General features: G+C 37.5%; 1 protein-coding gene across 3 annotated transcripts in view; it reads right to left on the minus strand.

The window, feature by feature from the left end:
* Window positions 1-16,548, minus strand: part of CFAP43 (cilia and flagella associated protein 43) — a 47,875-nt gene that overhangs the window by 10,657 nt on the left and 20,670 nt on the right. For all 3 annotated transcript variants that reach the window (XR_009728338.1, XM_061372623.1, XM_061372624.1), the window contains exons 14-29: window positions 15,875-16,015; window positions 13,646-13,815; window positions 12,734-12,886; window positions 12,183-12,313; window positions 11,289-11,454; window positions 10,110-10,223; window positions 8,444-8,521; window positions 8,195-8,320; window positions 7,679-7,783; window positions 6,939-7,055; window positions 5,410-5,568; window positions 3,475-3,681; window positions 2,060-2,149; window positions 1,209-1,286; window positions 669-794; window positions 23-142 (exon numbers count right to left, since the gene is read on the minus strand). Coding sequence is in view for 2 of the 3 variants with exons in the window: in XM_061372623.1 (XP_061228607.1) it covers window positions 23-142; window positions 669-794; window positions 1,209-1,286; window positions 2,060-2,149; window positions 3,475-3,681; window positions 5,410-5,568; window positions 6,939-7,055; window positions 7,679-7,783; window positions 8,195-8,320; window positions 8,444-8,521; window positions 10,110-10,223; window positions 11,289-11,454; window positions 12,183-12,313; window positions 12,734-12,886; window positions 13,646-13,815; window positions 15,875-16,015 (2,081 nt within the window). In the remaining variant the exon portion in view is untranslated. The remainder of the gene's footprint in view (window positions 1-22; window positions 143-668; window positions 795-1,208; window positions 1,287-2,059; window positions 2,150-3,474; window positions 3,682-5,409; window positions 5,569-6,938; window positions 7,056-7,678; window positions 7,784-8,194; window positions 8,321-8,443; window positions 8,522-10,109; window positions 10,224-11,288; window positions 11,455-12,182; window positions 12,314-12,733; window positions 12,887-13,645; window positions 13,816-15,874; window positions 16,016-16,548) is intronic.

Raw genomic sequence — 16,548 nt, forward strand, 5'->3', positions numbered from 1 at the left:
AAATGAATGTTCTCTGCAATACCTGATAGATGACCATCTCTAATTTCACTTTCTTTTCAGAGAGTTTGCGTACAGTCTCATCAAAATTCTGTGTTGTTTCTTGTATAGAAGCTTCAAGCTTCTCCAATTCATCTTCTAGTGACTGGGAAAGGAAGGACAAAAGCAGCAATATTACATCTGAAGGGACAAATAATCTCTGATACAGTATATCAGATGCTGGAGAACGCACAATTTTGAACTTTATTCTTCAGCCAAAAGGTTCCAAAAACTACTTGTTTGGAAGGAGAGTGCTGCCAGGCTACCAAGTTATGTGGTACAAACACCACTTTGAAGGACAAATATAACTGTTCTTTTTGTATGGAATTAGCAAATCTGGGAATGGAACCTTAAAAAACCCCTCGTTTTTGGACTACTGGTACATTTGTGAAGAAAAGTTCCCTTTTGTCAAATATCACAAGTTTTGGCACATATTAATTGGTGTATGTAGAGATTGACTTATATTACTGTCTAAGCTAGGAGTTTAATATGCCACATGATCTTTGTTTTTCATTTATTCTTTGTTCATTTATTTATTAGTATTCAGTTTTAGAAGTAGCTCCTGAGAAAGATCAGAAGCTTTGGTCAGGAGCACTGTGAACAAACCCACAACTTTCCTCCTTTTAATTTACCATTCTGTACTTTTCTTTTTCTTCATTCAGCTTCTTGACTTTTTTCTCATAGTCTCTAATTTTTTCCTTTTCTTCATCAGTCCAAATATACTCAGGTTGGGATATAAAAGCAGGTGGAGGAATATCCTGGAAACATTAAAGACAAAAATGCTTCAAAAGCAATATAAGGTCTCCATCAGCATACTAACAAACTCCATGACATGTCAAATTTAATGAAAGATATGTCTTAGTGGTAAGTAAGGTAGAAGCCTTAACTCTAAATAACATATATGTTACTGTAATGGTAATACTAGATTATATACCTTCAGTATTCCACTGTGATAGGGACAGGTGTTGATGGCTAAAACATGCAGGCACTAGAACCTTGTGGTCACTTTTGAGTCCAGTGTATGGTTTCTTATGGAGTCTATGTAGGCATAATGCAATTCTACAATTCTCTGACTTTCTTCCATCACTTAGGTTGAATATATTTGCTAGTTGTATTTCACATCTTTAAAAGCCCACAAGCTACCCAAACGATACGGCACAAACACAGCTCACCATTTTCAAGATGTCTTCCTTTTTGACTTCTAGCACTCCACCCATCATGTCATCAAGAGCACGCAGTCTCTCATTGTCCTGGGAATAACCACAAGTATTTTAGGCTAAAAAAGGAAGTGGAGTAATTGGAAGTTTTGGGAATGATAATAGGGTAGTGCACTTCTACAACACCCATACAATTATTCTGTGTGTCACTGATAGTTTAATTCTCTTCAGTGATGCATGTGAAATATGCTAAAAGTCTCAGAGTGTTTTCTGGTGGTCAGATGTTCATATACCAATAACTTACTGCAACTGGCATTCTGGCAGGTTTGGAAAGAATACAAAGGCATAGACTACTCCTGGGAAGAGGGCAGGCTAGGATGAAGGAAGTTGTAGGGTCCACTGTCTTACTGTGCATCTTTTCTGGATGCCACAACCATCTTAGGCTTTTCAAGGACGTATTTTAAAGCCAGAGGAAAGCATTATGATCTTCTAATCTGATCCGTGAAGAAGAGAGGTTGCTCAGCCAGCAAACACTTATCAAGCACAAAGCTCTTGACTGAGCGCTAGCATGCATTTAGAAATGTATCTAGTTCCCAGTCACCTGATACAGTATTTTTAATTGCCACTAAGCACATTAAAAATTGCAAGCCTAACACTAAATCTTTTCTTCCCCCAGATGGTCTATGTAGTAAAGGATTATGTGATTGTAAAAGATAGTAAGAGGAAAAAGGCACACATCATCGTTACCTACCATTTGAAATTTATTTTTCCATCCTACTTTACTCGAATATTCCAGTGCAGCATTAACAAAATAAACTTAACCAGAGACAAAGGGCTTTTCAGTAAAAGGATACTACTTGAAGTACCGTAGCAGCAAGTTGTCTTTCCATTTCAATCCTAGCCAGCATTTCTGCTTTCTCTCTCTCTTCTTGAGTCAAGTATTTTTCAGCTTTAATCTGAAGGAAGAAAATGACATTTATATCAAGGTTCTTTTCTCTAAACATGATCATTACACTTGTAAAGGTGGGCATCCTGGTTTCAGCTTTTTTCTTCCTAGTAGCTGGTACAGTGCTATGTTTTGGATTTGCAGTGAGAATAATGTTCATAACACACCAATGTTTAGTTGTCGCTGAGCAGTGCTTACACAAAGTCAAGAACTTTCAGTTTCTCTTGCTGCCTGCCAGTGAGGAGGCTGGGCAGACACAAGAAGCTGGGAGGGGACACAGCCGGGACAGCTGAACCAAACTGGCCAAAGGGATATTCCATACATATGATGTCATGCTCAGCATATAAACTAGGGAGAAAGTTGGCCAAAGCTCAGGAACAGGCTGGGCATTGTTTGGCTGGTGGTGAGCAATTGTTTCTCATTTGCATCACTTTTTTTTTCTGGGGTTTTATTCCTCTATTTCCCTTTCCATTACAATATAGTGTTATTGCTGTTGTTATTATTACTATTATTATAATTTATTTTATTTCAATTATTAAACTGTTCTTATCTCAGACTAAGAGTTTTCTCATTTTTACTTTTCCCCATCCCACCAGGGAGTGAGCAAGCAGCTGTGTGGTGCTTAGTTGCCAGCTGGGATCGAACCACTACAGTGGTGTCATACTAATCCTTAATGCTTTTTGTTTCTCTGCTCTGTGATGATATTCCTCAAGAAGCAAATTGTTCTGTTAAGCAGCTCCAAAAGCTACATTTAAAAATGCAAAAATACAAACTACCCTTATTTTTGTTGAAATGAGCTGTGTTTTGTGCATACCTTTTCTGACAACGGAATATCACAGACTGGTGGGAGAGCAAAGAGAAGTGAGGAAAATCTGATCAAAAGAGCAGTGAAATCAGCGAAATATATTGTTTAAGAAATACGGTGTTTCTTTATAAATTATCAATTTAATTTAGAAGTACAATACTAAACATCCTTTAGTACCTAAATACTTAGTTTGAAACTACTTAGTTTCAAAATGGTGCTCAGACACAACAGAAAAACCCTTATCTATGGAAGTAATCCCTGTGAGCCTGGTTTGAATCTTATTGTCCAGAACAGGGGGAATGTCTACCTAACCTGTGGGCAATTGAACTTTTAATAGCAATAAAGTAAGATTGTATACATTTATTCATTTCAGATTGACTTATGAAGAGTTTTCTCCCTAAAAAGAAAAAGGGAAGCAAAAGACTTAAAAATATGACAGGCACCTCTGTACTGACACAATGTCTGGAAAAGAGAAGAGTTAGAGAACTGTATTTGAGTGGGTAAAAGAGAAGGATAGATTTCTCAGACACCTCTGAATCCTGAACAGTGAATGCTCGCTCTGGCATCTCATCATCTGTAAGAGCTGGCTCCCACACTTCCACTTGGAGTTCAAGTTGTGCCAAGATTTCATGGATCCTCCGGTTCCTTTCTTTCACTCGTGCTATGTCCTGCTCCTTTTGTCGTGCAACTTTGTCAAATTCCTTATTAAAAGCAGTTTTCAGGTTGTAAATGATGTCCTGAAATACCAAAAAAGGAAACAGCAATGCTGCACAGGTCACACCCATCCATAACTACACATAATCCCCCACACCATCAGAATCATATATGTGTATTTGTGTGTGTGACAGGGGATAAACTGGTAAAGCCCTTTGGTGAAAATCCTAAGGGCCAAGTTCTATCTATTTGTTAAATACAGGTGAGCAGATTATCTGTTTTTGTTTTTTTTCTATTTCCCCTAGAAAATCTTATTCCCTTTTTTCTATGTATTTACCATTTGACAAGGATTCTGAATGAAATACTGCAGCCAAAACTAGATAAAAAATTCAGCTGCCTTATATTTACTGGATTTGCACTCATCAGCTGAAACAAGAAGGGGCTTCAAAGAAAAAAACATGTGACCTATAAATGTATAGATTGTAAATCACAGGTGCAGGGAGGCAGAGTTAAGGACTTGCCTGATTTCTGAGTGATGCAACCTGCAGTTTCAATATGCATTCATGTGCTTTTCTGTCTGACATATGTAAGTAAAATGTGCCCATTAAGTAAACAAACATTGGAAGCTAATATTTAAAAACACCTGAGACCTTAAAATGCTTTTAACAAGTATATATTCTTAGTGGGTGAATTCTTCCTTTAGTTAATTGATCTCAATGCAGCAAAGTAGAATATTAAGAGAGCAAACCACGTGTATCTCCTACTGTGTCAATTTACTAAAATGAAATATGAAAAGGATTTCAGTTCTATTTAAACTTCACGGTTTGAGATGCTTCACTGCTTGCAATTTGCATTATAATAAATATTTGTGTCCATGTTGGACACATTTCATTTATTTCCAATATAATAGTAAGTAAGGATGCAATAGGGCAGGCTGGCAGGTAAGGTACAGTGTTGCTGGGAGAAAGAAGGTTGTGCTCAATGTCTATTCAGCCATGTAGCTATCAGCAAGCTTGCTGTGTTGGCCAGGAACACTGAAGAGCTATTTACACTTGGATATATAATACACGTCTTTAAAGCCATACAGTAGAAAAAACTTGTTACATCCAATCTCACATCTGTAAGTGCTCCCTGTGCTTCTTCCCATTTACTTTAAACACTAGCTTATCTACTAGATTTTATGTATTAAAAAGCATAATTATTGAGCTCTGCTACCACTTACAGCCTTAAAGAGCTCTGAGGAGGCAAAGCTTTATAATAGTTTAACCACTTATACCCTTGTAGATCATCGTTGTAAGAAGCCTATTCTGTAGCATGTTTACCACTTAATAAACTGTCTGGGATAAGAAAAGTAAGAGAGTCTGCTAGTAATGAATAATAAATAACAGGAACATTAAAGACCCCAAATAAAAGGAAGGTTAAGACTGGAGAGAAAGGAAATGGTGTGAGGATCCAGCTGATCTTTCATTTGGTAGCAAATATAGGGAAGCGGTCATGTTTTCATGGGGCATGCTGAGATGTGCAAGCTAGCTTTGGCTATACACACCCTTCAAGCACAGTGGGCAAATACAGATACCTTCAAATTGGATAACCAATTCCATTAAAATGTTTTTCTTCCAGCCCTGAGCTGGCAAATCCACACGGTGCTGTACTGCATGTGTGCATTTATCAGCTTTCATCTCAGTAACTCAGAGACCTACGTGACTCTCCACTGTATAGCTATCAGTATGCCCAAAATCTAGCAGTGGCTGTGACTGCTGTGAGAACCAAGACAGTGTCACTGCAGTAATACAAATTTAAGAAGACCTCACCTGCAATAATACTATCTGGTTGACTTTCTGCTCCCTGGTGTGCAAGTCCCATTGGCTGTATAGGATAGACGTGTCTCCACCGTACTGAGAGCTCAGACTTCCAATCAGGCAGCAAGATGCACTATCATCAGCCATTACTTCTGCCTTCTCTCTTTCTTCCTTAGATAATACAAGGAAGATAACACTCAGGACTTTTCTTCTGAACATAAATATCACAAAGATGGTAACTGTTAATTTTGTACATGATCCAGTGGCAAATGTATGGAAAAAAAAATCTAGAGGTTATATTCTGGTGACATGGTCTAGTGTGAGGTGTCTCTGCCCATGGCAGGAGGCTTGGAACTGAGGGATCTTAAGGTCCTTTCTAGCCCTAACTATTCTATCATTCTATGATTCTGCAATTAAGCTCAGAGATCAAAATAATACAAGTTGAAAGGTTAATATCTAGAATATTTGGTCCACTTGTATGTTCTCCATTAAAAGGAAGACATAGGCATACTCGAGCAAATTCAGTGATACGCCACAAATGCAATTAAGGCTTTGAAGCATCTAACGTGTGAGGACAGGTTGAGAGAGCTGGAATTGTTTAATCTCAAGAAGGAGACTAAGTCTTGGGGGAATCTTAATAGTGCATATAAAAACCTAATGGTGGGGAGTAAGGACAACAGAGCCAAGCTCTTCTCGGTGATGCTCAGTGACAGACCGAGAGAAAATTGGTATACATAGAAATACAGGACATCCAACTTAAACATAATAAAACATTTTTTACTGTGAGGGTTATTGAAAGTAAGGCACAGGCTGGGATTTACTTTGCTGAGATCAACATGGGTATCACCAGCAGAGATAGAGAAGTTACTGTCCCACTCTGCTCAGCTTTTGTCAAACCACCCCTGGAATACTGCATTCAGTTTTTGTCCCTGCTATACAAAAATGATGTGGACAGGCTGGAGAGGGTCCAGAGAAGGGCCACAAAGAAGATCAAAGGACTGGGAAGCCTGCTGAATGAGGAAAGGCTGAGAGACCTGGGTTCGTTCAGCCTAGAGAAAAGAAAGCTCAGGGGAGACCTCATCAGCATGGTCTAGTATTTAAAGAGCGGCTACAAAAAAGACAGAGACTTCCTTTTAACAGGTATCACATGGGAAAGACAAGAGATAATGGGCACAAGTTACTCCTGCGGAGATTCCAGTTGGATGCTAGAGGAAAAGTTATCACAATGAGAACAATCAGCCTTTGGAATAATTTCCTCAGGAAGTGGTGAATTTCCCAATATTGAATACTTTTAAGATTCTGCTGGAGAGGGTGCTGGGACATCTTGTCTAGACAAGAAAAATTTGACCAGATGATCCTTGAGGTCCTTTCCAACCTGGAATTCTATGATTAATCTTATTTTATCTTTTTAATTTATTTTTTTTAATAATCTCTAAAGCAAGAAAATGGACTGTAGAAATGTAATTATGTGAAAAAGGGGAAAGATGCCAACTTAGAACATCCTGACTATGCCTTTATGCAATACTTCAAAGCGATTGTACCTTAACATCAGCTGTTTCAACCTTCTTTAACCTGAGAACTTTCTCCAGTGTTTCCAGCTCTTCTTTACTACGTTTCTTCAATGGATAATTCTTCACTTCATGAGCCGTATGGAAGCTCTGTTCAAATTAAAAACAAACAAACCAAAAACCAACTAAACAAAGAAAACCCTGAAACAAAAATCCCAAGGTAAAAAGTTCTCCAGATAGCATCTATCAATTCATTTTTCAATACCTGAATACTGAACAGTTATAAAGACTTCTTAAAATCTTTGTCCACAGAATTCAACTAGAAAGAGTTTGGGTTTTTTAAGTGACTTGTTCTTTCACCACTCTTGAGATAAACCAGTATCATCAGTTTGACCAATCTCCCTCTGTTTAAAATAGGCAAAATCAGGGTTAAATTTTGCCTTTATGTTCTGTGTAGCAGAAGTCATACTGACTGCACACAGAAAAAGAACATTACTTTTCCTTTTAGCCACACTGCGTAAAGATATTCTCTGACACAAAGGAATTCAAAAGTTGCTTATTTGCTTATCAGCACTCTTATCCACCTTAGAAGGTAAAATCAGCCAGGCTCAGACAAAATGAACTGAATAAAAGATTTGCATGAGCCCTGAGAAGAAGTAAGCTTTTTCCCGTGCCAGTATATCAGAAATGTGTTATACTTCTATTTGTTTTGTCTCTATACCTTACAGAATCAAGAAACTACTGCAGAAAATGAATTAGAAAGCAGAGGTTACCTTAACTGCACGTCCTTTTATATACATAGCATCCCAGCACTCACGTTTGATGACATGCTGCACATAGCGGTTGGCTAAATTCTCCATCTCAATCTCCTTCCTAGTCTTTCAAGATACAGAAAATAGCATGATGTGGTGCAAAATAACAAGATATGGGCAATTTGTATTGAGTTATTGAATGAATCCTAACAGATGAAATGAATTACCAGTATTTTATCATCTTAGACTATTGCAGCTATGTTCTCCAAAAACGATATTCCATACTACTAAAAGGCATCATTTTATATGTGCAGAAAAGCATTTTAGAGCTTAAGCAATGTGCCCAAGGCCAGTGTCAGTTTCTGTCATAGATCCTATTCCAACTGGCAATGCATCAGCAGCTTCACCTGCTGCAAATACTTTTAACTTTTCCTCCTCAGCAGCAAACAGCAACTTTGAGATCTTCCTCTGCTCTTCAATCATTGCTTGTCCTTTTCACTTCTAGTTTTAAGATGTTCTCCCCCCATTCTAACATACCATAATCACTTTTTGTTCAGCCTCTGCTTGAGCTTTTTCCTGTTCTTCTATATCCAGGTTGAACTCCTGTGGCTCTAGTTTCTCAGTGTCTGGCACCTGTTCATTTTCAAGCATCATTTTCTGAATCTGTTTTTTTAAGAAATAGGTATAAGGAATAAAAAGTAATTTGAACGTGAATAGAGGCCATAAAGGAAGGATACTTGTAAAGGAAACTGGAAAGCTGAGCCATTACCCTTGTGAGAAACTCACTGTTTCATGCAGCTTTTCTACTTCCATTTCCAGCTCTTTCTTCTGGTTACCAAACCTCTGAGTCTCTTCTTTCATAACCTGACATACATCAAATATATTTTTGAAAGACAAAAATAGACAAGAGAAAAAAAATATGTAAATAATCTAAAGGAACATTATATGTACAGAAAAAAATCCAAAGGCTTAATAACTGAAACAGACATAATCCTAATTCAATAGGATGATTCTTTGAAGTGCTCAAGAGAAAGATCATACAACCAGGTCACGTTATAAATTGGTTGTACAGCAACAGAGCATAAAGGAAAGAAAATTTAAGAAAGAAGTAATTACAAGTGCAATGATTACATAAACATTGAACTGCAGAAAGCCTACTGCCAGGATTTGTTAAATGTTTTGTATTCCTCAGATTTTTCATTGTAACTAAGCATTTCCAGTGGCATATTTAAAGAAACAAGTAAACTAAAACATCTGGTACTCATTCTGGAAGCAGTGAAAGTTTCTTGCCCCTACAGCCTTGACAATTCATCTCTTGGGGAAAATTTTCCAGTCCGCACCTCTTGAATTTGCTTTCTAAAATAAATATACAGCTTTAAGTAAGATTATAGCTATCGATTGAAAGAAAGGGATGTATCCTTCTGACCTTAGATGGACTCCATCCTCTAACAGTCACATGCAAGTCTCTTAGGACATTAATGAGCATCTTAAAACAACCTAGAACTGTACTGCTGCCTTCAACCTTTGTTTCTCATCACCTGTCCTTATCTGCTACTAATAATCATGTGGTACTCATGTGTATGCACAGTCACATGGATTTGTCAAAAAATCCCAGCAGAAATGCCAAAGCATGAGCACCAGCATCAAAGCAGGAACAGGAATACACGTCTGGGAGAGTTATGGAGAAGATGCCACTTTCAATAGCAGTATGTCTTAGACTGACTTGAGCCACTTAGGAAACTGCATCATAATTTGGAAAGACACTCTTGGAATCGCTCAGAAAGCAATGATATTTTGCTTTGTCTTGTCACTGAACCTCAAAAGCTGCACAAAAATACACAGCTCTGGCTCATATCAGAAAGAACTCCTAGCATTCCTAAATTCACATTTCTGGGGAAAAAAGAAAACTATGCTAGCAGTAACATAGCAGTTTCCAGGCTCAAAAAGTGCTAAATCCCCACTGTGTAAATCTTTGATTCACTTTTACTTATAAAAAATTTGGTTACATAACATACCTCAGCCTTAAACTGAAATAAACCTCAGGGGTTCTGTAATTAACGTCATATTGTTGAGTATCGATTTATCAGTGCAGTAGAATTTGTTATTCTGGCCCTTGGCAAGAAGAGAGCGCTGCTTGGTTTCTGGTAATAATATTCTATGCAATTTTTTGACATTTAGAAGAAGAAAGTTTTATCAAGTTTCTAAAGGAACCGATTTCTCTGGTTTTTCTTTTTTTGTTCAGTGCTCCTATTGTGCTACCTACTTTCACTGATGCATTTAGAACCTTGAGCTAGGATTTCTAAAAGTCTAGACTGCAATGCCTTAAAGAGAGGTCCAAATGTCAAAAATGCTTTAGAAACTAGATTTCTTTACAGCATATAATTTGGCACTGCAAATCACTAGTGACTCCTGAAAATTCTGGTTTTGATTAATGCTTGTTTTATGAAAGTACCTTCTTTATTTTCTGACCTATCCATGTCATGTCAATGGTTCCAGATGAATACAAAGTGGTGATCTTTCCATCTTCTTCTGTCACCTCTACATTGGAAGATTTAAGTGGTGCTTCCTGAAATTAAGGATATAAACATCCATTTCACATACTTAGAGAGAATGAAAGAGACAGAGATGAAATAAAAAGTGGACTCACATTAGTAGGACCACCACCAGATTCCAGAGCATTACAACATTTTTGTTCCCTAACCAGTCCCCCCAGTTTGATCCTGCAAAGCCTTGCTATTATGTGAAGCCTTCTGAGATCTCACTTGGAGTATTGTGTGCAGTTCTGGTGTGCTCAACATAAAAATGACATGGAACTGTTGGAACAAGTCCAGAGGAGGCCACGAGGATGATCAGGGGACTGGAGCACCTCCCATATGAAGACAGGCTGAGAAAGTTGGGGCTGTTCAGCCTGGAGAAGGCTGCGTGGAGACCTCAGAGCAGCCTTCCAGTATGTGAAGGGGGGCTATAGGGATGCTGGGGATGGACTCTTCATTAGGGACTGTAGTGGTAGGACAAGGGGTAATGGGTTAAAACTTAAACAGGGGAAGTTTAGTTTGGATATAAGGAAGAAGCTCTTTACTGGGAGGGTAGTGAGGCACCGGAATGGGTTGCCCAAGGAAGTTGTGAATGCTCCATCCCTGGCAGTGCTCAAGGCCAGGTTGGAGAGGTTTAGTCCATGGCAGGGGGGACTGGAACTAGATGATTTTAAGGTCCTTTCCAACCCCAACTATTTTATGATTCGATGACTGAAATGGGCTGACTGTACTAATATCTGTAATCACTGCTTTGCCTGATTCCAGAAAAAAAATATATGACCAGTAACACACAAATGTATAGCGGTGACATCACACTGGGAATGACACATAATTTCATATGAGGAGAAACTGACTTTCACTGAGTTTTCTGTGGCTGAAGAAACCAAGTGAAATTGATGATCTGAATGTCATCCTCATATAACTATTCCATCTCCTTGATAATAGTATTCTACAAATTAATAATTAAGCATATTCAGCCTGTCCTCAGGGGTATTCTTTTACTAAAGGATCAGAGTTTCTTTAGAGGACAGTTTTTATCATGTGTAATTTAAGGATAATGATCAAACTTTTTTCCCGCTTAACAATAAAGAAAATACCTTAACTTTCTCTTCTGGAAGTGATCCTAATTTGGATTCTGGATCAAACTGACATTCTGACATAGATCGTAAAAAAGCATTTTCATTTGAAGTGGACTTGTTCAGTATAGCCAGAAGAGATTTCCAGTAAGAAGCAGCTTCCTTAACTTCAGTTTTCTTTAACTTCCTAGTTAACAGAAAGGGAAAAGATGTATTTTATATGCATTATGGAGAACAAAGAAAGTATTCAATATTTTTAATTGTTATCTTTATAACACAATTATTATTAAGCTGTTTAAAAGTTTCTAGTCAATATTTTTACATATGATTCAGTATTGTTTGAGTTCTAGAACTGCAGAATTAAATGAGGTTTCCACAGAACTATAAATTCTAAAAGATGGATTACCCAGTTTAGAAATATTGCTCTGGCAGAGACATCTTTAATCTGTGCATCTACCTGAACAATTGTTATATATTTCTGTAATATATATAGTTGTAGTTTCAAGTGTCTCTTACTCCTGATGTCTGCTGAGTTCTCTATAGCCAAAGTTGAATTCCGTTAAAGCTGTGATGTCTCCTAATAACTGAGTTAAAATAGTATCTCATGAGATTACACCCCTTACATTCCCAGAGAACCCCTTCCAGATGGTTTATTTGAGAATGGTAAGAAACTCACTATGGATAACACTAAGATACTTGTGTATCTTGTATTGCAACCATACCCAATGTACTAGATTTCTCATGAGCTAGGTACACAGCCTCTAAGGATGAGAGGAGCGATTTTATATCTAGCCAATTCTTCTCCTTACTTTCAGGCTAATAAATGGGAAGTCTAGATTCACTAATAGATACAAAAATTAGTCTGTCAGGATATAAAGAATTTCCAGCAATATTGGTCTGCCACTTTATACATACTTCCATTTCAGACACACCAGGGCACCATCATTTTTGCCATTAACGAGGATGAATTTACCATCCAGTGAAAATACCACGGATCTGATTCCTCCTCCTTGATGTGAGTGACAATGCTTTTGAGCAAGTATATCCTAGAAAAGTCATAGAAGCAGTGTCAGCAAACATGTTTTTCTAATACAATATGTGCTTAAATTATACTTCTTGGCTTTCAGATAAAAGTCAATCCAAAGTACATGAAAGACTAGGATTTATGAGTTTAAAAAGTCTGACTACAGATGGTGCAAGTTCATAGTATACTTATTTTGCAGAATATAAATAAGAGTAATAAAATTATTTGCCTAAGATATATTTGAGAAGAAATCAGTTTGTATGATTGTATACATATTCATTATAAAAACAATTTTTCTGTATAATTCTATGTCAATTCATGTTCAACATAAATTTTTCTGGAACACCTTATATTCAAGTGAAGAGAAGCTTACAGTAAAAGAATGTAGCTTTCACACCTCTTATGTAAACCAAACAAAGCCTGTGTCTGGGTGCCTACCTACCATAGTAAAGGTATCATAGACGAGCAAAACACCATCCTTTGCTGCTGAAGCCAGCCACCGGCTGTTGGGTGATAAACAGAGGAAACCTGATCCCAACTGATTGCCACGAGTCCTCTTTTCTGATAAAAACACTGATGAATCTTTTGACATATTCTGCCAAAAAAAGCCAAACTGTTAGAAGCAGTTCAGATGATGGCAATATCTATGCCATTTTGAGAAGACTAGTGAGAACCTGGGGGTTATCACCTGCAGCGCAGTTTCAAATGTTGTTGGATTTCTGAGCTTAGGAAGCATTACCATTGCTATGCTGCTGATTCTCATCTCTTCAAAAGGGTCTGTATGCAGTATGTTTGGGCCTGGTGTTTCTTGGCTCAGAAAGTAAGGGACATCTCAAACAGGAATGTTCACCCTTGGAATTCACCTTGCTTGACCTAACTCTTAAACTGATGGAGACCTATGAGCTTCAGAGAGCTGAAGTTCATCAACAGTCAATGACAGTGGCTTCCTGAAGCCCCCAGTACTTCATTGCAAGGCAGGGCTGGCCTGGGTTTACAGCTGCATCTAGAGTCACAGGCCCACATTGGCTCAGTTCCTTCAATAGCTGGATATTCAGGTTACTCAGCAGACTGCACAAAAGCACAGCTCCAACACAGAAGCTACATGTGAAGTGCCTGCAAGCCATATGAGTTTTAAGAACAACTATTTAGCTTTTTCTGTAATAGAAAAAAGAGATTGCTTTTGCCAGGTTTCTGAGTAGGTGGTAGGATACTGAAAGTTGATGTTTATGGATGGAGTAGGTATTTTTGGTGCACAGGGGATTTAATATAATATCCTGCTATATTCACTTCACCCACAGCCTTTGTTCACTGGTATTTAACCATGACCCAAAATAAAGCAGTGTCAGAGAATTACCTCTTCAGAGAGACGGTATTTACAGATGAAAGGTGCACAGGTGCAGTAGCCATACACAGTGTTATCCTTCAACCTGACTGCTGAGCTCAGAGAGTAATCCAGATCATATCGCTTCATTTTAATGGCACTAGCATTAAACATTCCATGTGCATTAACATACTTATCATTATCTAAAAGATTAAGGAAAAAAAAAAACCAGGAAGAGGCATCACTACCACTAATGCAGGTGCTTCATCTCTAAAGTAACAATAAAAAACAATCTCAGCAAGGAGTGAGCATGATGTGAGTTTTCAAAGAGGAGATTGGGAATTAAGATACCTATCTTGCTTTAACACTAACTCTGTGGGTTGGCTGATGTAGCACACAGCAGTGAAGCAGAAGAATAAGTCTCCTAGCTCTAAAGAAGTACTAGAAACAGTTTAATCACAGTGATGTGAAAATCTGTATGCACTGATTTACCCTTCTACTTGGGTATTATTTAAGCAGTGCTAATTAGTTTGTGTGGAGGTTCATGTCATCATTGCCTTCATCTAGAACTTATTTAGGCATCTTTGCCTAAATAGCCTGGGTAGTATTGGTTAAAACAATTCACATCCTCAAAAGGGCATTTTATTCTTTTTGTTTCCTTAATTTGAGCTTTAAAGAGACACCTGAAATCAAGACTGATGCAATAACTGTAGATCTTTAGCAACTTTGAAAATCAAGCCCCATTTTATGTCTAAAAATAGGCATAAAAAGAAGCCCAACATTAGAGAATATTAAAAAAAAAAACTAACTTCATTGAAAACTACTTTTTAAAAAGTTTGTAAATTGTAAAGCCTCTTAAAAACTAAATATAAATAACTAGAAAGCCTGACATAAGGCTTTCTAACAATTTTACAGTTTTCTCTGCAAAAGGCTTTGTTAGTAATTCAATTGCTTATAATAGGAGTAAAGTGATATAAAAATAGCATTTTAATAATGAACACAGAATGCCTTTTGATTTAATACGATAGGTAGAAGACATCACTGAAACCTCAAGCTATACTGATTTAGCAATTCTCAGATGGTAAAGACATAAAACTGGAAGTATACGGTGCCACTGCCAACCAAGTCTGTCCTGTACTGGCTGCATGGTGAGGACACAAAGAGCAATATTAGCTTGCACTCTGCCTTAGTTAATGCATTTAAGCCTTTTCATGACAACTGAATTAGTTTCCCAGCTGATTCCACAAAGTGTCCCAAATTGATGTATTCCTAGAATATCAGACACCATTAAAAGCTCTGTGATCACTCATGACACTAAAGTCCATTTTTTCTTGCTTTAGTACTTCTAAAATGCTGTATTACACCTATGTCCTGAATGACACAACCACATTACTGAGTTGTTTCGCAGCTGAGCATGGAATTTATAAAACAAATCATGAACAGTACTGGAGCATTTAACATGGGTTACCTGATTTAGTGAAAGACAAACAAGTTCCCTTCATTTTACTGCCAGATTATGAATAGCTATTCTGTGATATCCCAATATGTACATTTGTACATTGCACACTGAAGATATACAGGGCCAGATTTCCAGAAAGTGAATGGAAGTGCACCATTTTTAAGTCTCCTTAATTCTCCCCTTTTCCCCATAGTGCCATTTTTTAATTGAATGTGTCTCTTCAAGGTTCCTTATCCAGACACAAGTTAATATTTGTTATATACAACGGACTTTGCCCTTGGTGCTTTTATATAGAAAAGCTATGGCAAACACAGGTAATCATGTTTTTTTAAAATATATCAACCTTTAACTTTTTGTAATGATATATTATATACCTTTAATAATTATCTGAAGAGGCTGTTGAGGCTGATTCCACTTAACACTTGATATGCTAGTCTGCATGGGGTGATGCCAAGTTCAAGGCCTCTTTGTGGCCAAGTTTGGGCATTGCCCATATAGTAGCATTAATAATAATAACAACAACTACAACAACCAGTAGTGGTAGTAGTAGTAGTCAAGTGGTGGATTTGTGATTCTGAAAGTGAATTACTCCTCTCCTTCCTTTCTTAGCCTTCTGTCAAAATATCAGTGTCTTTCTGCCAAAATGATTCAGCTGACTATAAGTCTACAGACAGCATGAAAAATGATGCCCCAGAGGATATACAGATGAGATGAAGAAAGGGATTGTTAGTATTTTGTATTAAGGGATAGCAATATGTTCTTGTCTTAGAAAAATGCCACATAGTGTGTATTTCAACTCTTACCTGTTGCGAGTGCTGAAGATAGACAAAAAGTTTCCAGTCTTGCCCGCTGGACCACTGCTACATTAAGAAGTACCACCACTTCAACTAAGTCGCTCTTGAAGTCAGAAAGTACAGAAAGATCCAGCACTTCACCTTCCAACTCTGAAGCAGGTAGGGAACACCAATGCAATTTGTTACTGAAGCATGGTAATATTGTTTTCACTAAGATACCATGTGAAACAAAATGAGATCTCTCTTTAGGATATATCTTGGGTCAACCACACAGTTCTGAACTTGCATTAAAACATCAGACAAGCCACAGCCTGTTTTCAGAAAGTACTGCATGCACAAAACTTCAGCTTGAGGCATTGAGTGCTGAGAATGCTAAGCACCAGTGTGTTATTATTACATTACACATTCAAATCTGAGTTTACATGCAGCTTGAATTGTAGCAATTTGGAGGCTGTCTGCTGGTAACTGCCAGATAAAGCATAGAACAGCCTCCTCTAAGAAGCCAGCCAGCCAATGAGAACATGATCAGGCAAATTCTGAAAATTTTCTAAGGAGATGTAATACTGTATTTGTCAAACCAATGAAAATGATAAAATAATGTATTTTATACTTAAAATTATGATGAAGATCTATACGCACAAATACGATCTGTAAGTATACAGATTTTCCAGGGCAAAATATGG

Source organism: Neopsephotus bourkii, unplaced genomic scaffold (genome assembly GCF_033783945.1).
Source record: "Neopsephotus bourkii isolate Nb327-2 ecotype Australia unplaced genomic scaffold, CSIRO-AGI_Nbou_v1 NB_1615, whole genome shotgun sequence".
In the NCBI taxonomy this organism is placed as follows: Eukaryota; Metazoa; Chordata; class Aves; order Psittaciformes; family Psittacidae; genus Neopsephotus; species Neopsephotus bourkii.